This window comes from Takifugu rubripes, chromosome 13 (assembly GCF_901000725.2).
Source record: "Takifugu rubripes chromosome 13, fTakRub1.2, whole genome shotgun sequence".
Lineage (NCBI taxonomy): Eukaryota > Metazoa > Chordata > Actinopteri > Tetraodontiformes > Tetraodontidae > Takifugu > Takifugu rubripes.
The window spans coordinates 3,958,768-3,979,449 of NC_042297.1; the positions used below are offsets into that span (position 1 = coordinate 3,958,768).

Consider the following 20,682-nt stretch of genomic DNA (forward strand, 5'->3'; position numbering starts at 1 on the left):
TTGGAATCAAATCTATTAAAGACCAGATCCAGCTGATTGGCCCAGTGCTGTTCTCCTCCCACTGTCCAGACTCCAGTCCAGAGAGGTCCAGAACATCACGCGTTGTTTAGCTGCAGCCGCCACACCAGCTTTTTCTTGGATCTCTCCTTGGCCCAGCTGATCTTACACTTGAGGTCCTCTCTGTCCCTGTCATGAAAGCCCTCTACTTCTTATCCAGCAGGGCGTCAGGCTCAGAGGTCACCCAAAGCTTTTTATTTTGGAGAAACAACATACTCTCCAGGGTGGCTCCAACCAGAGGTTACTATAATCCATGATGCTGTTGACATTATCATCATTGTAAAGTGTCTCCCAGTCTGTTTTTGGGAAACATTCTCTCATGGGACTCAACAGTCCACACTTTCACTGACTTTTTCTGGGTTGCTCTCTTCTTACATTGGGTGTGTATTCAGGAAGCAGATGTACAAGGCTGGGATCAGACCCTTCAAGTGGGGGTAGGGGCAGATGTGTGTACACCCCTCACATTAGCATGCAGCAGGTTCAGCTTCTTTTTCTCCACAAGTTAGGATTTTGCATACTGGGTGACGCAGCAGTACATTAACTTTAAGTTTTTCAAAGTAAACTCAAATGCATGTGTGTTAGTAGGGCTGAGGTGTCATTTATCACCAGAAATAGATCAGAAAATCTGGGGGGACTTGACTCCTCTGAAAAGATTCCTCATAGGAAACTAGGCTAGCCCCAATGACAATAGTATGGAGATATTGCAAATCTGAGAAGAACCTGCAGCACAGGCGCCACGGGTGAGCCAGCTGGACACTTCCAGACGGACCCTGGACACACTGTGATGATATACTGTAGTTGCCATCCAGCTGGGGAGTGCAGAAGTGGCCTCATAGAGGAGCCGAAGGTGGAAGATGGATGTTCAGCCTAAAGGAGCCTGTTGGGAGAATGAAAGTCTTAACTGTGTGCTTTTCCCAAGAAAGAAAGATAACATTTTGATATTACCCAGACCATTTTTCAAAATCTGGCAAAATAAAGGGCAATTTTAACATAAGGGAACCGAAACTTTTGTATTAGAGACTAACATTTTAATTCCTTTTTTTTTTATCCAAGAAGAATTCTTTGAGGTTCAACAATCTTTTTTTACAAGGATGTCAGTCAGGAAGAGCAGGAGTACAAAAACAAGCAAACCTACACAGAACAAAAAACAGTCAAAAATGTTAATCGATGTGAAAAAACACAATGAAACGAAACGGGAAACATCAAACACCCCACACCTCTTCAACACCCGGTATCACTGGGGCCGCTGGTGACTGGAGAGAATGTTGAAAACCTGAAAAAGGGATGAAAGACCCCATCCAAAACCTGACTTGCAGGTCATTCCAGGACCCTCAGTAGGAGAGGGTCTTCTTCCCTAACTCGCTCCTCATAAAGGGAACTTTAAACCACTGCCAACTGTTGGTTCTAAGGTTATCTGTAATCTGGACAGCAGTAAACTTTAAGCAGAGGTATGAAGGTAGCGTACCTACAATAACCTTATAAATTAGGTTATAATACTGCTGTAACCTCCAAGTATTAAGGGAAGAAAATCCAGCAAGTGAGGATAAAGTACAGCGTCCTGAAAGGTGAACCTGTGAATCTCACAGCATGGTAAATGGGACCCAGTCTGGCTAAGGCTATGTTATTTTTTATTTTTATTTTTAATTATTTTTATTTTTAACTGGGATGTTAAACTTCAAATGGACGATGAATAAAGAAAAAAACAAAGATGACCTTTTTAGGCCTTACTGAGGAATATTCATCATTTAACACTTTAACACCCATGCTTCAAAATGTCCACTTTGACTTTAGTTATTTAAACTATAAAAGGACCTGGAAATGAAGAAGACAGAACTTTCAATACCTGCCATTTATTTACCATTTGCCACATGCTAAAATAGGGTGTTAAAGTGGCAGCTGGCCCACAGTCAATGCAGGAAACGTCAGCCTTTCTGCCGGTTAATGCAGCTGTAATGGTTAGCACGGCTGCATGAAGGCTTTGGGTGCTCGGGTTGATTTCAGGTTTCAACACAGACTTTTCCTTACACACACAAAGTATGTGTACATTTATTACTTTAACTAGAGTCTAAAATGCCCCAAGATGTGTGTGCATGAGTAGATGGTCCTGCAATGAACTGGAGTTGAACAGTAAAGGTTTAGAGTCCTGGGGCAAAGCCCTGATGAGGAATGCAGTTATTCGAAAATGCATAGTTAATTAAACTTTTGGAAGCGTCTGCCTGCCATTTTCTGGAAGCTAATATACCCTATCAGTTTCTCCCTGGCATTCCTAATTATGTAACAATTAATTATTAATTATTGTGATATTTGAACATATATGATTATATTCGCTCATTGATTGACTTCCGTCTAAATTCTTTGGTGGGCGGGGAAACTCGCGTCTTCCCAGCATGCACTGCGCAGCAGACGCAGGTGCTCGAGTGTGCGCAGGCCTGGCACGAGACAAGCGCTCAGTCTATGAACGGCTGCGAGTTCCGCCGGCACTTTCTCTTTGTCCAACCAGTAGCTGCTGAAGCAACATCCACAGCAACACTATGGCGAATGTTGTCGACACGAAGCTATACGACATCCTCGGAGTGTCTCCATCCGTGTCTGAAAACGAACTAAAAAAGGTAATTACACGAAGAAGCCCGAGACGACGGTGATATCGTTGTATGTAACCTGGTAGGAATCGCAACCCTGTGAAAATACCTAGCTATGCGTCACTAGCTAATGCTAGCTTTGAACGAGGCTAGTCTGATAGCAAGCTAACCGGCCTGGAAGATGGTGTAACATCATCACCCCAATGTTTACAGGATGGCTATTGACAAACGGTTTGCAACCCATTTGTTCATACAGTCAGTTTGAACTTAGGTTGTATCATTAAACTGTACAGAAATCTCATGTTAGATTAAAAAAAAGATGGAAAACATGTCGTTAGATAAGCGCCATGCTAGCTAAATGAAAGTAGCATCGGCCCGGCTGTTGATCATATTAACCATTGAAGATCAATAAAATTAAATACCGCTTTTTGTTGACGACTATCTCACTGTCTTGAGTACAGACGTAACTAAACGATAAGAATGATTTAAAAAGCCGACAATATATAATATAATATCATTTAAAATCTACTTCCGGCTCCTTTGAGTCTGTCTCGGTCGCCCGACGACATCGATAATGCCAAAGCTACAGTTAATGATTATAATAGTCTCTGCTATTACTAATATACAATTTCGTTCTTTAAGTTTACTATGTTCACGTTGGCCTGAACTAGATGGATAAATCGTACACATTGGGTCGCAACACACATGTCGTAATGCTATATTAGGTTGAATACAATCATGCATTTAGCTGTGACAAAGCGTATTTTAAAGTTCTCAGTTGACGTCATTTCACAAACAGGGAGATCTGTTTTCGTAAATGACTGTATCTTTATCAAAAACGCCATTTTGGCTTTTGTTAGCCGTGTATGCTAGTTTGGCCATACGCGTTTACCTAAAGCTTTGGTCGCGGATAAATGTAACATTCGACTGTGTTGATTATTATTATTTTGTTTGTCCTTAAGGTAAAATACTCAAAGAAATGTATTAATGTCGCGCAGGCGCCGTTATTTCCTATTTGAGCACGTGTAAATACGTGTAACCATGTGGGTTTGTGTGCAGTGAAATGAGGATTAAAACACTTGTGTGTTCGCAGGCTTACCGAAAACTGGCCAAAGAATACCATCCTGACAAGAATCCCAATGCTGGTGACAAGGTGAGGGGTCGGTAATCGCCTGGTTGGGGACCGCTGGCCTTGCTCCCTGTTTCTGGGTGTTTTTATTGATTATAATGGGAGAATAAGGGCCTCGGGCCTTTGTCATGTTCTGATATGATCATTGAGGTGACTCCTGAGACCACAGATTGTTCCTTTTGCCTCTCCAGAGGGCTGCTCAGCAGGGACACAACGGCTCCTTGGGATAAAAGCTGCCGAAGAGAAGATGCGCATAGAAAATAACTGTTACTTCTCTGCACTTTGAATGGATTCAACGTCCCACTGAAGTGTTTTAAATAGTCCACCCCTTTGGAAACAATGTTTTTAACCTGCTCAGATTATAGGTTAGCTGACTGAATTGTTGAAATTTTCTCCCTGCTATTTTTGTTTTGGGTGGTGTGTTAACGCTCCTTATGAATATTTGCCTGAAGCTTTGACGCAACACAGACGAGAGCAGCAACACTGGGCCTAATCCTTTCAGTGTTTTCATGACCTACCTTTGAGAATGAAACAGTTAGCAGCTGTGACTTGTCAGGCTGACTCTGAGAGTTGGTCGAAGCAAAAAAGGATTCAATTTGAGAAAAGAGTCACTGGGATTTCATCAGTCCCACAGCGGAGCCGCGTCTCGTCTGCGGTATCATTCATTGTCGTTTTCAGCAATTTTTGCCAACGCGTGGCTCAACCTGAGCTCTACTCCTGATAATTAACATGGTTTCTAGTTAGAAAAAATACTGTATGTTCATAGAAGTTTTAAGAAAACGTGATAATTGAACAGGATGCAGTTTTCTGTGAGACGTTTAATGGTTCAAACTTAAAGGGAACTCTTGATTCACACATTGCATATCAACAGAAATATAAATACAAAGGCTTTACTGATGACATCGTTGGATGGTTGAGAGCTCAATCCTGGAAGGATGATCAGTGTGACCCTCTGAGAATCAATTTGGAATCATCCTCAATCAAATGAGGAAGAACAAGACCAGAGGCTGGCCACAATAATGAATTTCCTCGTGACCTTTCATACGGGGGCGGGGTGTGTGTGTTTGTTCGTGTTCTGTCTGTCGTGCTTTTTAAAATTTGGGAAACATTTCTTCAGCAACCTAAGGCCACCGCAGGAGCTTTGGGGTAGTTTTCCAGGGCTCGGGTCGTTCGTCCACGTCACTGCAGGAACTTTTGCCATTTACAGGAACTTTTAGGGGGCCTAACTGAGTCCCCGCTGTGGGGGTAGGTCATTAGATTGGCCCTGAAAAACGCCTGGGTGGGGCTTGAGCTTTGCTGAGTGCCGCTTGGCTAAACCTGGAGCACGATGTTGGGCTCCTCTCGCTCGTAGTCTCCACCTCCTACATGTGGGGGGAACGGTTCAGGTATAAGGAGGTAGAACCTTCCTGTCCCCAGTGGAAACACACCGATACACCAGTAACATTTGTATCCGGGGGGGGGGGGGTTGCTAAGTCATTTGTGTTAGTGAACGAGGCCTTGAAACGATCATCTTAACCTTGTGATTTAAGTATATTACTTGCGTGGGCGTCCTGAACTGAAACCTGGCTTTATTCCTTGAGGGTGAGGTGGGTGCACCCCTGAATTAGTCTCTAGCTCATTGCACGGCCTTATGTGAGCATTTGGGCGTTTGGTGCCTTGCTCAACGGTACGTCGGCAGAACATGACTGATTGTAATTTCTTAAAAGCTCGTTCTTGTCGTCTTTCAGATGACTCATAAAGTTAAAGGCTAAATTTTCTCTAAACTTGTTGCAGAAGTTCTGATGCACTTTGATCCACAGCAGAAATGAAGACTCATTTCCCCCCCCCCCCTTTTCCCTCTCAACAGTTTAAAGAAATCAGCTTTGCCTACGAGGTGCTGAGCAACCCCGAAAAGAAGGAACTTTACGACCGATATGGAGAACAAGGCTTGCGGGAAGGCGGCGGGTGTGGCCCTGGAATGGATGACATCTTTTCCCACATCTTTGGCGGCGGACTCTTTGGATTTATGGGTGGCCACGGAAGTCGCTCCAGGAACGGGGGTCGACGGAGAGGCGAAGACATGGTTCACCCCCTCAAGTATGAGCTCATCCTTCAGCCTTTTTTGCATACACACTCTAACTCTAGATCCCTTTCAACATCCCATCATTTCAACCCCAACAAGGCCCTGAAGCGGTCTGTAAAATGTCAGGCCAGATTTTTACCCTCCATCTTCTACCGCTTTATCCCTGATCAGGGTTGCAGGATAAACTACCTTCAACAGGAAGTCATAAGAGCGGGCTTCCTGTTAATGAACGGCCAGGTAGAGGAGAATAGAACAGCAGACACTATATTAATGGTCTGTTGTGCCGAACAGGCAGAACTAAGATTAAAGGGTCATTGGGGCTGATCTATGGGTCACGTTTACCCCCCTCTGAGCAGTTTCTATCACTTGCTGTTAAGGTTCCCGAGGGGTCGATTTGAGATGTTGAAACGGTTGGTTCAGGGCAACATTCAGGACACTGTAATTTGAGTGGCTTTGTGCAGATTAGAAGGTATTTATTCCCCTCGCATAAGAACTTGAAAGAGGCCCAGTTGAGCAGGGTTCTGGTCTTTCTCCAGGGTTTCTCTGGAGGACCTCTACAACGGAAAAACGACTAAGCTCCAGCTTAGCAAGAACGTGCTGTGCAGCACCTGTAATGGGTGAGTTTGTCGAATGAGCGTTTCTGGTCCAGCGTTCACGATGATCGTATATGTTCTCTAATCCTGCGGCCCGTTTCTTTGTGTGCGTCTGCAGGCAGGGAGGGAAGACGGGGGCCGTGCAGAAGTGTGCAACGTGTCGGGGCCGTGGCATGCGGGTCATGATCAGACAGCTGGCACCTGGAATGGTCCAACAGATGCAGTCTGTGTGTACCGATTGTAATGGAGAAGGTGAGTAGCCGGCGACGTGGAGCTCGGCCGTCCTGCGAAGCGTTGGAGCAGAGGTCACCCTGACGCTTGTGCGCTGCCTTTAACTCGCTCCAGGTGAAGTTATCAGTGAGAAAGACCGCTGCAAAAAATGTGAAGGCAAGAAAGTTGTGAAGGAAGTGAAGATTCTGGAGGTGCACGTGGACAAAGGAATGAAGCACGGGCAAAAAATAACCTTCGGTGGCGAAGCTGACCAGGCGCCCGGCGTGGAGCCCGGAGATATAGTCCTCGTCCTGCAAGAGAAGGATCACGAGGTAGGTCGGCCTTTTCACAAACAACCAAATTCAGAACCAAGTTTCTATGGCCAAGATTGTATGAAACGGGCAAATGAGGAAAATCCCAAACCCTCCAATCAACAGACGGCTGCTTCTTCGGAGTAGAAATTTAAGTCATTTCATTTCCATCAGCAATCATAATTACAGTTCACAGCGTACCCAGCAGGGGGCGCGCCCACACCTTGTGTGTCAGCCATCCACTACCTCGGGAGCAATAAACCCATTTTCAGATTAGGCTACTTACAGTCCTCACAGTTGTGACCTTAATCAACAGAATTAGGGGCATTCAGCCTTCATAAATGGTAAAACACCCATTGTAACTGTGATTTTTCTCAATTTCAGACCTTCAAGCGAGATGGAAATGATCTGTTCATAAACCACAAGATCGGGCTGGTGGAAGCGCTGTGTGGCTGCCAGTTTCTGATCAAACACTTGGATGGGAGACAAATTGTTGTCAAGTACCCTGCTGGCAAAGTCATCGAACCAGGTCAGCTCTAATTCGCTCTCCTCAACTGTTGTCAACGTGTTTGGAAGAACTGTGTAATGTCCTCCCGAGACCCAGTAACTTACCTTTGTCCAGATGTGATCTGGGATAAGTTGAAGGGTCTTTTAAAAGGAGAGTCCTGCAAAGCATTAATCTTTTCTCCTGAAGGTCCAAAAATGTGATTAAATTCTGCCCCATGAATCAAATCCAAGCTGGAGAAAGTCTGAGTCCACTGAGTGTTTTTCCTGCCCCCAGGCTCAGTCAGGATGGTGCGAGGAGAGGGGATGCCACAGTACAGAAACCCCTTCGACAAGGGAGATCTTTACGTCAAGTTCGATGTCCAGTTCCCTCAGAACAACTGGATCAGCCCTGAGAAGCTTGTGGTATGTGGGACACGTTGTTTTCTAAGCATTGCAAACAGTGGTCCCTCTGCATGGTGAATCTGATTCATTTCCCCCACGCAGGAGCTGGAGGACATGTTGCCCTCACGATCAGAACCACCCATCATCACCGCAGACACGGAAGAGGTCGATCTGCAGGATTTCGACGCAAGCCAGAGCTCATCAAGTAAACGCAGAGAGGCCTACAACGACAGCTCTGACGACGAGGGCGGCCACCACGGGCCGGGGGTGCAGTGCGCCCACCAGTAGTGTAACAACTTGTCAGCATCATTAGGTTCTGCTTGGGGAGGAGATAAAAGTTGGGGTTAAAAAAAAAAAAAAAGAGAAAAGATTTAGGTCAGTCTGAAGGCGTTGGGCAGTTCCTCCGACACAGATGCAGTGAAACACATTGAAACGATGGGGAGAACTCGATCTTTGTCTGAGAAACTCGCACGGGGACAGCCAGATGCAAGGTTTTGCACTGCACTTAAAATTGATTTAGACACTTTCAGCAGCTTCAGGTAGACTTTACGTAAAATGTATCAGAATAAGGTCGCCCCGGTGAAATCAAGCAGCAGAGGAGTGTTCTGGAGGCCATGGCGGGCCAGTTCTAAAGTCCAACTTGAAGCTTTATCCCTTCTCGTCTCCCTCCTGTTTAAATTTGTTATTTGCTAATGTGAACTCCAGATGAACCGACGAAAATGTGTGACTTCCATTTTCTTTCCTAGTGTTTTCAATAATTTAAGAACTAACCAAGGTGCAAACAAAGCAGCAGGACAATGTGGTGTGCAGGTCTGGACTTTCATGATTCGTCTTCTCTGCACCATTTGTAGGAAATGTTTGGATTTTATGTCTCTTTTTTTCTTTTTTTTTTTTTTACTCTTTATATTTTAATGAAAGCCAAAATTGGTTTGTGTATATCATTGAACTGGTTATTGGTAAGCTTCATCAGCTGCTGTATTTAAAGCTGTGTAATTTGTTTTGTTTTTTTTCTTTTTCGACAAATTCGTGAAATGACAAATGTATAGTCTATGTGCTAAGGCCACGTGCATGTAAAAATAAGCTTTGGTTCCTGCACCTCAAACATCAGAGCAGCAGACTTCCTAAGAATGTCTATAATGACAAATAAATCGCTAAATATCCTTTAAAAGGCTTTTTTGCTGTGGGTTTTTTTTTTTAAAAAAACATCTGCCTTATCATCCGTGTTGGTTTCACAGTAGGAATATCTTATGTCAGTAGCCCTATCCAAACAATCGTCTCACAAATAATTACGTCGAGTTAGTTTTGTTGTCATTTTAACCAGTTATTTTCGGGTTTTCTTGCATCAATGGCGCCGTGGCTTAGTTGGTTAAAGCGCCTGTCTAGTAAACAGGAGATCCTGGGTTCGAATCCCAGCGGTGCCTTCGGTATAAGGTCCCTTTATTTCCCGCTTCAGCTAGTTTTCTTTTTACTAGTTGTTTGGGTCTGAAAACAAACACAATCACACACACGATAAATAGAAACAAAAATACACATACTGTATATGCCCCAGGTGTGTACAAAAATAAGCGCACATAATAGCTGACTCAATACTAAACGTTGGCCACACAGTGGCGGTAGAATACTATGATAAAATCGAATGCTCATTAATATTCACGAAAGGCCCCTCACACAAATTCCAAAAATTAAAACATAGGATAGTCAGAGCATCACAGCGATGTTTGAACATCTCCGGCAACAACTTCCATAAGTAAAACAATAATTTTACAGGAGTAATTGCACCAATTTTGACCGCTTGAAAGTAAGCGGAAATTACAAACGCACGTCTTCATAATAAAAGCTTATTCATCATATCACATTGACGTGTGTTTAAAACAATATTTACGAAATTAATTCAACCCACTGACGCAATTACAGTACACAAATAAGTGCTTTCTATTTATTTTAATGACATTTGAATCCATTCTTATTCCTCATGGTGACTTTGATGAAAAATGTATCCAATCATCTGTTGAAGTCAATGGTGGACAAAATTATAAGGATGCATTTGATCAATTTAGCGTGCACCTAAATATACTTCACTGTTTATATGTGCTTTAAAAAAAACAACAAAAAAACGGTTTTCTTATATTCACTGTCAAATAAAAAATAGACAAAAAATGCATACTTTTTAAACATAGCCTTAAAAAGGCTTGGAATTCGTTTTCGTCGGTCAATCATAGCTTTAATTATGCGGAATTTAAAAAAAATATAATTAAAAAGCGACAGACACTGACCGGAAATGCATCGACAGATTCCATCCAGCTTGACGCTCTTTCCTCTGCTTCTTCTGCTCAGAACACAATGCCTGTCCACAACACGGATCCCTCGGCTGTGATCGCGGTGTGTCCCCGCTGAAAGCAGATGCTGGAGGTGGCCGCTTTGGTTCAGGCCGCGTCCGACATCGTAGCGGGAGTCCCCGGTGGACCATGGGACGGACGGTGGCGGTGGTGGTGCTGCTGCTGCTCGGACTGCTGTGGCTCGGCGCCGATGTGCTCTGTTCAGGTGAGACACAACAATGCATCCGCACTGCTGGAGCTCTGCACACATGGACACGTTTGACCCCTTTGCGGCAGTCATGCTGCAGAAATCCCAGTCAGAGCAGACAGCCGCGGGACACGTTCCCACCCGCGCAGGTCGAGGTGTTGTTGTGCTGCCTCTGTGTCACCCTGACAATGTGCCCTAATTAATGACATCAGCCCGTCGAATCGGGTGGGAAGGGGAGGGGGAAGAGGGGGGGGGGGCGTATTGACCCGCGGTCGTATCGATCTGTGGTGGGAAAGTGATCAGCGTTTGTCTGAAAACATGGATGCTCTTTACCAAACGTGATGCTGTTATCAGCATTACATCACTGCTTCTCTGCAGTCAGTCAACCCCCTCCCCTCTCCACCCCTCCCCCCAAGTGGCATCGGAAGCAGCCAGAGTGCAGATTTTTCCACGAGTGCGTGGAACCCGCCGTGGCAACAAGTTTGGACGCCTTTTTTCTGTCTGTCAGTAAAGTTGTTTTTGTTTAGGAATCCGGGCTCCAAACCACAGGCTCGCCCCCCCCACTCCCCCCATTTACTCTCCCAGCATCACCAGTGGAAATTAACGAGTTCTGTTGAATCATTGGATTTACTGTGTACAGGTTCTAAATTTGTGAATTGACATAACAGAAAAGAATAAAGAGCCCCCAGTTCTATCATTCTGTCAGTGTGGCACTCTAGGATTATGGGTAATGTAGTGTAACGGCAATAAGTGACAGTTAACAATTACTTTAGATGGTGGCGGGTGTAATCTACACGATCATCAGTAAAATATGTGATTATCTTATTCCTCTTGGTCAAACTTTAATGTACATAGAATTAAATTCAAGTTGAGTTAAATGGAAAGATACTAAAGACACCTGAACTAAGTGTTTCCTCCCCAATGTATAAAAATGAGCAAATCAAAAGAAACATGCAGCAGATTTGGGCATCACACTCGTGGATGTGTGTGTGTGCTTGTGTGTTTTTGTACGTGCTAGACTGCGAATATGATTTCACCTGCCAAGTGAGGACATGTTTGGGACATGTTTGGTCCTCACAACTACAGAGAGTCTGGTAGTTGAGACGTGGTTTTAAGGTCAGAATTGGGTTCGGATTAAGCTCAGTCTCACTGTTCAGACCTGTCTCGCTGTTCAGACCTGTCTCGCTGTTCAGGCGTGTCTCGCTGTTCAGACGTGTCTCGCTGTTCAGACGTGTCTCGCTGTTCAGACCTGTCTCGCTGTTCAGACGTGTCTCGCTGTTCAGATGTGTCTCGCTGTTCAGACGTGTCTCGCTGTTCAGATGTGTCTCGCTGTTCAGACCTGTCTCGCTGTTTAGACGTGTCTCGCTGTTTAGACGTGTCTCACTATTCAGACGTGTCTCGCTGTTCAGACGTGTCTCGCTGTTCAGACCTGTCTCGCTGTTCAGACGTGTCTCGCTGTTCAGATGTGTCTCGCTGTTTAGACGTGTCTCGCTGTTCAGATGTGTCTCACTGTTCAGACGTGTCTCGCTGTTTAGACGTGTCTCACTATTCAGACGTGTCTCACTGTTCAGACGTGTCTCACTGTTCAGACGTGTCTCACTGTTCAGACCTGTCTCACTGTTCAGACGTGTCTCGCTGTTCATACGTGTCTCACTGTTTTCTCAGTTTTGCTGTTTATACAGGTATTGATGGTGCAGCGCTGCTAAACTCTTCAGATAAAATTGTACCTTCCAGCAGACATCTTGGGATGTGTGTGTCAGGTGTGTGTGTCTAATCCACTATTTCATACAGGTGTGTTTCATTCCAGATCGTGACCACTGGGCTTTGTCAGTGTTTGTCTGTGTTTCCTCGCTTCAATAAAGCAAATCCGCAACATGGAATCGAACGTTTATCACCCAGTTGATACATTTTTTTCGGGACATTTATCACTAAAGTAGTCTTTAACAGTGTAAACCATCCATCAGGAGTCGCATTATTGTGTTAGTGTGCTTGTTTGTATGTTTGTGTAGCAGCAGCAATACACGTAAACACCAGGGTTGTGTTCTTACTGTAGGAACCAGACTTTAAAGACCCTGCTGAAGCTGATGTCCTTTAGATAGCATCTAGTAGAAGATAATGCTGGCCTGTCTTGGGGGGGTGGGGAGGGGGGGTCTGTCTTATCTCACCACATCCTGGTGCAGTTCAGCAGCAGGTTAGGACACCTCTCTGCTCCCTGATGTGTGATACCAGGATTGGAAACACAACATCTTTGGGCTGAGGCAACAATGGGATTCGTTTCCTTCTGGGAGCTCTGCGTGCTCCTCTGCACACCGTTGCTCCCAGGAGGAGAGCCAGGACAGCTGCAGACATGTTGTTGTTGCCGTGGCTGCCAGGAGGACCGCTGTTGGCGGTTGGCTGCTTAACCAGCAACACCTCGTTTTAACTGGTTGCACCGATCAGAGAGGAAAGGTTCAACTCGGTCTGAGAGGGGGAGCCACACGTGTGTTCTGATGATTGTAATGAGGACAGAATAATAAAATGTCAGAGCAGATCTGGGTCTGATATGTGTGTGTGTGTGTGTGTGTGTGTGTGTGTGAGCAGGCTGCAGTGAGCGAGTGGACTTGCACACGGAGAGAAGAGGTGTGATCTACAGTCCTTCGTGGCCTTCAAACTACCCTGCTGGAGTCAACTGTAGCTGGCATATCCAGGGAGGGCAGGGGGAGGTTATTACACTCAGGTAATAACACACACACACAAAAACGCAAACACACACATGCATACACAGACCCACACACAAACAAACATGTGCATGCACACACATGCGGGCAAACACACAAATACATGCTCTCTCACACAAACACATGCATTTCTCTCACCCACATGTGCACAAACATACATACATGTACATGCACACACACGCGTACACACATGCATGCACACGCATGTGCGCATACACACAAACGTTCACACATACACACACACCTATGTATGCGTGTGTTTGTGTGTGCACACATACATACTTACAAACATGCAAACATGCACACGCATACCTGCACACACACATTCTCTCTCACATACACACACAGGCACACATGCAGAAATACCCGCATACACGCACTCTCTCTCACGCATACCCACCCATGCACACTTGTACGCACACACACACATGTACACACTACTGCTGCTGATTGATACAAGTGTGTGTTCCTGTCCAGCTTCCAGTATTTTGACCTGGCAGACTCGAACGGTTGTAAAGGAGACTGGCTCCTGCTGACTTCCACATGGAACCTGGAGTCCAGGCTGTGTGGCTCTGTGCTGCCTCCACCCTTCATCTCCACCAGGGGGCGTGTGTGGCTGTATTTCCACTCTCTGACTAACAGCTCGGGGCAGGCGCAGGGCTTCCGTCTCTCCTACATCAGAGGTGAGCTGGGAGATGAAGCTTCTTTGGAATATTCTGAACGCCCAATCTTCATTTTAACTCCAAAGCGATTTGGAATTTTGTCGTGGGTTTTGAACTTTTAGCCGTCCATTCTCTAATGGCAGGAATGGTGAATTTCCCTGAGATTAAAATTCAAATTGACAGATTTCCTGTACATGTTCACGCGTCTCTGTGTGCAAGTTCTGTTTAAAAAACCCCACTATTATCTGTTACGTTTTGACATCGAGTCTAGAATAATGTAGTTGACTCCAAGTCTGAACCTCTGTCTCCTGCCAGCTCTGCTCTTCAGGCTGTCACTTCCTTTCCTCGACAGGTCGCCTGGGCCAGAGCAGCTGTCAGTCGGATGAGTTCCTGTGTGGGAATGGGAAGTGCCTTCCTCGCTCTTGGAAGTGCAACGGTCAGGACGAATGTGGCGACGCCACGGACGAACACAGCTGCTCCCCCCCTCCCACCGAAGCCCTGCCTGGCCTCTGCCCCCTGGGCTACCTCGCGTGCACGCAGGCCCATTCGACTCGCTGCCTGCCCGCCAGCCTTCTTTGCAACGGAGCCAGAGACTGTCCGGACGGTAGCGACGAGCTGGGCTGCCCCGGCAACACCTGTGGCAAACACCTGGGGAATTTCTACGGCTCCTTTGCTTCCCCGGACTTTTTCCGGCCTGCCAGGAGCGCCGCGGCTGAGCTGAGATGTACCTGGTCGCTGGACACCCAGGACCCCAAGCCCATTGTGTTGCAGGTGGACCTGCAGCTGGGGCCGGGGGACTCGCTGCATGTCTACGACGGCCTGGTGCAGCGAGCGGAGCACCTCTTACAGGTGTTGTCGCATCATAACAACAAGAGGCCGGCGATGCTGGAGTCAAGCCGCGGACAGATGAGCGTCCTGTACCTGGCTCAGCCTCGCAGCACCGGCCACGGCTTCAACGCTACCTACCAGGTAGTGCAGTCAGCCGCCACACTTCACGCGAAGCCTTTTTATTCCAGTCTGTCAAGACCAGGGGTGGGCAAACATTTTGATTCGTGGGCCACAATAGGTTCTAACATTTGACAAAGGGGCCGGACCAGGAACAGATGGATGGATGGAGTGCTTTGGTAACCTCACCTCATTGGAGAAAAAATACACATCTTGGGATATGGAGAAAACATGTGCTTTAATTTCAAATGAAAATGAAGAGAAGCATTACAACAAAATATCTGACTTTGGAATGAGTCTTAAAACACTTAAAATCAAATGAATAAAATGTGCCTTTTAAAAAAAAATTAATAACCATTTCTATTTTAAAGTACTGAAAGTTCTGTTATCCTTCAGGATATCACCATCACTCTCCTCCTGACTGTCTTTTTTCTAGTGGGAAAACACCAGAATTGCAGTGAAAATTTAACATTAACAAGGTTTATTCATTTAATTTTTCAAGTTTGGCGGGCCGGATTAAAACGTTTAACGGCCCGCGTGTGGCCCCCGGGCCTTAGTTTGCCCATGCCTGGTCAATACTGTGTCAGTTTTCTCCTTTTGGATCAGATTTGTCACGTCTCATGTTGGTACTGTGTCTTTGCAGGTCAAAGGTTACTGTTTTCCCGGCGAGCGCCCTTGTGGAGACGACCAGGGGTGCTTCTTTGAGCACCAACGCTGCGATGGCTACTGGCACTGTCCAACAGGCCGCGATGAGGAGGGCTGTCCGGTATGCAAGGCCGGGGAGTTTCCTTGCGACCTGGACACTTTGGCCTGCTACCCAGCCTCAGAGCGCTGCAATAACCAGAAGCAGTGCCCGAACGGGTCGGATGAGAAGAACTGCTACGAGTGCCAGCCCGGAAACTTCCACTGCGGAACCAACCTTTGCATTTTCGAAACGTGGCAGTGCGACGGCCAAGAGGACTGCTTGGACGGGAGCGACGAGAGGGACTGCCTGGCAGCCATGCCCCGGAAGGTGATCACGGCGGCTCTGATCGGCAGCCTGGTGTGCAGCCTGCTGCTGGTCATCGCACTCGGATGCGCCCTCAAGCTACACTCGCTCAGGAGCAGAGAGTACAGGTGGAAGACATTTCCGCATCGGCGTGTAACCGTCTTCAGCTGGCGTCTTTGCGTCTCAATGGTGTTCTTCTTTGTGTCTCGCAGGGCTTTTGAGACCCAGATGACCCGTATGGAGGCTGAGTTTGTTCAAAGGGAAGCTCCGCCCTCTTATAGTCAGTTAATCGCCCAGGGTCTCATCCCACCTGTGGATGATTTTCCAGCCTACAACGCCACCCAGGTACGTCATCCAGAGCATTAAAGTGTGTGGCCAGCCAATGCAGTGTTATTATTTTTGGACGGGGTATATTAATGCGACGTCCCCCACCCCCTTATTAGGCCTCCGTGCTGCAAAATTTGCGGCTGGCGATGCACCGGCAGATCAGACGACACTCAACGCGACGCGGCAACCCTTTGTCCTCTCACGGGCATCTGTGGTCGCGCGTCTTCCACAACGGAAGGCGAATGCTTCTCGATCCTGCCGGGTCCACGCAGGTCACACTGGGGCTTCACGCCGTGGGCGCACAAAGGCACCAGTCCGGTCCTTGCTCGGGAGGCGGGCCGGTGGATGAGAGCGATGCAGGGGCTCTTCCCGTCTGCTTAGGCACGATGGATCTGCAGCCCCACTCACCCGAGAGCTCCGCCCCTCTTCCATCCTCAGGGTCAGAGATAGAACTGTCACCCATCAGAAGGGTCTATGGCCAAGCTTTACAGTCTGAGCCTCAAAGTCCTCTCCAGAGAGCCCCCGCAGCCCTCAACGGACCCTCTCCCACTTCTCAAGAAGCTCATCTCCCCATGTGCCGTACCAGGACCTCACGGAAACTGGCTCTGGAGCTGGCTGTCAATCTGAAGGGAGTTTCTTTGAAACATTACTCCTCTCTGGGGTCATTATCCCCCCTGTCCCCCCAACCCCAGACATCTACAAGCAGTTGTCACTCACAGGGCCAAGAGGTGACTTCCTCACCTGAACCAACTTCTTCTGTGAAAGAGGAGGACAACAACCACCACGTTGCTGTAGAAATGCCATGCAGGGAAACAAGAGGCAGGGATGAGAAGAGGAGGAAGAGGAGGAGCAAAAGCAGATTGTGCAGCTTCAACAGGACCTTAAACGATGAGGGAGGAGATTCGGAGCGAGAGATCACGCCGTGTTGAGACCTGTTGGCTCCCAAATCTGCTCCAGTATCACACCTCTGTGATGGTGTGGACCGAGAGGTAAAACGGGAACCTTTGGCCTTTGGTTCGGCTTGGCCAGAACTTCGGGCGCGTGCAGTCGCCCCTCCTGTGACTCTCACAGAATGACCATTAGTGAGAATCCTCACAGACTTTGCCCTTAGCTTAACTTGCATCCTGAAGCAAATAATATCAAATGTGTATTTTTCTCTCTATTGAAAAGCTCAGAATTCTGAACATGGAGCCTTGGCAGCGCTGCTTACGGGGACCGTTCATCTCAGGATAGGCTGATGCTGCAGAGGTGTGCTGTGATTTTTACCCCAGATTAACCCAGTACAAATTCTACACAGGCAGTGGGTTTTGAACACCTTAAACTCCTTTCATGGAGCCAATTTTGCACCGCTCTTTAGCCTTCAAAGCCTGATGATGTATATTGTTGTGCACCCATCCTGTGCGTGAGAGAGGAGATGATAAAACTCTTCAAAAGAAGAACAAATGAAGTTTAATTGTCATTCCTGCCAAACTGAATCATGAATTAACCCTGCAGTGCCTCAAAATATACTCTAAACTAATTTCTCACTCATCAAATCTCCAATATACATGAAAAAATATCTTGGTAAAATAGTGAAAAGTTGTATCTAATCTTGTACATTTGGCCCCTCTGAGCACCCAGGGCTTTTAAAAGAGACCCACAGACATCTCTGTGGTCCCTAAAAGTGTGACTGGAACATCTAGCATTTCCTTTTTTTTGGCTTCTGCTGCTGTTGTTGGAGTTTTTCTAACAGATGTTGTGAAGCAGAAGGTTTGGGACTCTGCTGGTGTCTCTGAGAGACATCTGCAAACAGGTTACGGCGTCTCAGGAAATGAGGAACGCGGCGTAAGACAGCTGCCATTTCAGGATCTTTCAACGGATTACATGCTGTTTTAATTTATTTCCACCCGTTTTTACACGTGGATGTTCCTCCCCTAATGTGAGCAATCAGACTTCTGCTTATTTGCTTTGTGATGCAGCAGTGTGAACATCAAAATCACTGTTAGTTCTGTCCAGAACAGGGATGGCTGCAGGCAGTCAGCTTTCATTAGCACAAAAGCTTGGAAATGTGGAGAGACGGCTCCTCCTGGTGCCATCTAAAGGTTAATAATTCAGAGGATGTAGAAGCATTTTATACCACCACAGCTCCATGATGTTAATGTAATGCTGACCTAAGGGAAACAGTTTAGTCACAACTTGAAACACATTGAAGGTTCTATGGAAGAGAAAGAGGATGAAGTCCTTAGTCTGCTCTGGTGACTGTAGTAATAATCTTCTCCTGAAGGAGGTGAATCACTCCAGTCCTGGCTGAGTCCAGCTCCTCCCTCTTGTGATCAAAGTCAGTCTGAAGGGTTGAAGCTGCTTGTTGGGAGCTGCGACAGTAAGAAATGCCAGAGAGAAAATGAGTTAAAGGTCACCAGAGCATTTCCCCAGTGGAATCGGACCAAACATCACCACCGGTTGTGTTCAGAACTATTGTAGCGTTTGGAAACCTGAGTAAATCTCAGAATCCTTGTAACAAGTTTTTATGTCCATGCACTGGAAACACTACATATCATATTCTAAATCAGTAGAAAGAAAATAATTACTGGGCTGTTTAAAAACGATAACATCATCTGTATTTACTCATTTTTATAGGATTTGCCATTGCTGCGGATCACTAAACTCACATGTTGTATATTCACTGTTTCTGAGGGCTCCTTCATACCTGTCAACCAACCTCTGGCACCTGTAAACAGGGTTTTCCAGCCCAGAAACTCTTTGAGTATTTCGAGTATTTAACTGGTTTTCAGAGAGAACTGCAAGAGAAACCTGGGCTGGCTTCATCCTGCTTCTGTTTTCTCAGAAGGAATGAGGTCTGTAGTTGAAATCCGCACTGTTGTTACCATGAATCACCCCTCTAAATGATTTATTCAATTACACAGACTGAGGAGAAAACATTTCATGAAGGTTGGGTGTGTAGAAAAACAATTTCTACCCAAATCAGTGACAGATCTGGTTAGTCATGTGGGACTGCTATTATTCTGCACACAACTGTGTGTCCAGTGTTGTTCTAATGCTGGACAGCAGTTAAAAGACTGCTTCTGTCTTGTTTCCGATTAATTCTCCACTCCTGTGATTATAATTTGTTCAAAGTCATGTTTCAACAAGCCCACCAGGTCCGTTTGTTGCCTTCTGCCCTGCTTGTTGCCAAATCCTTCCAGAAAAGAAGCCTCCCCTCATTTGAATGAGCCTGCGTGGAGCTGTGATGGCGTTTTGCTGCTGCCTGAACTGCGCTGAACTTTTCTATCACAGATTTCTATTTTTCACTGCTCGGTGGAGAGCTGCGTTTGATAGACCTTTCCTTCCATCTGTCTCTGCGTTGGGAAGAACGGGCACTTTCCCCAGTCTGACGGATTTCTGACGAATGTATCCTGCTTATTTTTTTTTTGCCTCTTTTGCTGCGGGAACAGAAAAGAGATGAGTGCTGGAAGGAAGACGAACTGGAGCCAAATGCTGGTGGATTTTTATCTGCACTGTAAAGTTTCTGTGGTGGGAAATCTTCAGCTTTTTTCCTGTCTGTGCCATGTTGTGTGCTTTCTCCTTGCAGGCTGCTGTGTGCTATGTGCCAGTAGAGACGACGACAACATCATATTCACATATTTGTTTGTATTTCATGCCAGTTTGATACCGTCGACAGGATGTATGGTGTCCTTTCTGGTTTTAAAAAGCCTTACTGATCTTTGCTCTTGTTAATTTCTGATAGTTCCATCGATGCTTTCAAAGATTTAATTTGTCCGTTTGAACTTTATTGTGTGAAGCCGACATTTGACAACGGAGTCGCTGTTGTCGGGAATCTCTGGGATTATTATAAGAAAAGATGGAGTGTTTTCCACAAGATTTGTTCCAGTGCATTTGTCTGTGCGTGGCAGCCTTCCTATTTCAGTTTATTTTGGTGGCCTGAAACCAAAGTAGATCCAGGTTGATGCAGACAAACACACTGGCTGGACGAAGGCTGTTGGGGAAACACCAACACTCTTATTTAGCTTTCAAACTGAAGCGTTTCCTCATGTGAAGTCAACATGTGTTGTGTTTTGATTCATGCCAACTTGTATTTGTATCCATGAAATCATGAAGAGTGCTTAATTAAAAAAAAAAAAAGAAAAACCTCACACACACACACAACAAAGCTGCTGTTTTTACTGTAGTAAATATGTGTTTTTACTTCTCAAGACCACTTTTTTAAAACCTGTTTATGTAAAAACATCCCATCCTATCCACTTGAGGGTGAACCCCGCTGGACAATGTGGTCATTGTGTGACTTGTTGGGGGCATCTGGGCAAAAGAGTGTCCTTTCATTAGGCACCCCCCCGCCACCTGAATCATGTCACTCTTTAGTTTGACATGAATGATTGTGTGGATGCAAGTAAACTGCCTGGAAAGAGTTTTTCTTGGCCCGTCCAACTTAGTTTAACCCCTAGAATACCATCGGTGGAAGTTCCTTTCGATACACATAGGGATGGGGGAGAAAAAAAAAATAAAAATTCAATTTGCCATTGAATTGCTGGAGTTTAATATATTTAAATTAGTTTTATTGGGTATATCAGGTAAATTACACCCAAAGTTAGTGATAGTTAGTGTTCCAGGATGGATGATCCTTATTCTACTTTTACACTGGGGTCCTTCTGTCTTTTCAGTCCAAAATGCGCATGCTTGCCTCTTCAAGCATGTCC

At 46.0% G+C, this 20,682-nt stretch overlaps 2 protein-coding genes, 1 long non-coding RNA gene and 1 other non-coding gene across 4 annotated transcripts; 3 read left to right on the forward strand and 1 right to left on the reverse strand.

Annotated features, from left to right (window-relative positions):
- Positions 1 to 2,471: 2,471 nt before the first annotated feature.
- LOC101073610 (dnaJ homolog subfamily A member 2) lies at positions 2,472 to 8,997 on the forward strand. The gene is made up of 9 exons (XM_003969408.3): positions 2,472 to 2,666; positions 3,730 to 3,789; positions 5,612 to 5,841; positions 6,364 to 6,444; positions 6,539 to 6,672; positions 6,766 to 6,962; positions 7,326 to 7,470; positions 7,723 to 7,850; positions 7,932 to 8,997. Exons 1-9 carry the CDS (start codon positions 2,589 to 2,591, stop codon positions 8,115 to 8,117), a joined length of 1,239 nt encoding a protein of 412 aa, XP_003969457.1. The 5' UTR covers positions 2,472 to 2,588; the 3' UTR covers positions 8,118 to 8,997.
- Positions 8,998 to 9,014: 17 nt separating this feature from the next.
- On the reverse strand, positions 9,015 to 10,242 carry LOC115251932 (uncharacterized). Its single transcript, XR_003890413.1, has 2 exons — positions 10,103 to 10,242; positions 9,015 to 9,311 (listed from the first exon to the last, which is right to left on the reverse strand). It is a non-coding gene; the product is annotated as an uncharacterized lncRNA (long non-coding RNA).
- Positions 9,177 to 9,250, forward strand: trnat-agu (transfer RNA threonine (anticodon AGU)). The gene has a single exon. It is a non-coding gene; the product is annotated as a tRNA-Thr (tRNA).
- On the forward strand, positions 10,169 to 20,133 carry lrp3 (low density lipoprotein receptor-related protein 3). The gene is made up of 7 exons (XM_003969425.3): positions 10,169 to 10,370; positions 12,933 to 13,068; positions 13,547 to 13,752; positions 14,084 to 14,700; positions 15,320 to 15,792; positions 15,877 to 16,009; positions 16,108 to 20,133. The coding sequence occupies exons 1-7, from the start codon at positions 10,295 to 10,297 to the stop codon at positions 16,918 to 16,920; spliced, it is 2,454 nt and encodes an 817-aa protein (XP_003969474.1). The 5' UTR covers positions 10,169 to 10,294; the 3' UTR covers positions 16,921 to 20,133.
- The last annotated feature ends 549 nt before the right edge of the window (positions 20,134 to 20,682 follow it).

Bases quoted from the DNA above. Each gene is read 5' to 3' on its own strand.
- LOC101073610 (XM_003969408.3), top strand. From the start codon at position 2,589: ATGGCGAATGTTGTCGACACGAAGCTATACGACATCCTCGGAGTGTCT. The intron at 5,842-6,363 runs GTATGAGCTCAT...GTCTTTCTCCAG, and splicing joins GACATGGTTCACCCCCTCAA to GGTTTCTCTGGAGGACCTCT. The intron at 6,963-7,325 runs GTAGGTCGGCCT...TCTCAATTTCAG, and splicing joins TGCAAGAGAAGGATCACGAG to ACCTTCAAGCGAGATGGAAA.
- lrp3 (XM_003969425.3), top strand. From the start codon at position 10,295: ATGGGACGGACGGTGGCGGTGGTGGTGCTGCTGCTGCTCGGACTGCTG. The intron at 14,701-15,319 runs GTAGTGCAGTCA...GTGTCTTTGCAG, and splicing joins GCTTCAACGCTACCTACCAG to GTCAAAGGTTACTGTTTTCC. The intron at 16,010-16,107 runs GTACGTCATCCA...CCCCCTTATTAG, and splicing joins CAGCCTACAACGCCACCCAG to GCCTCCGTGCTGCAAAATTT.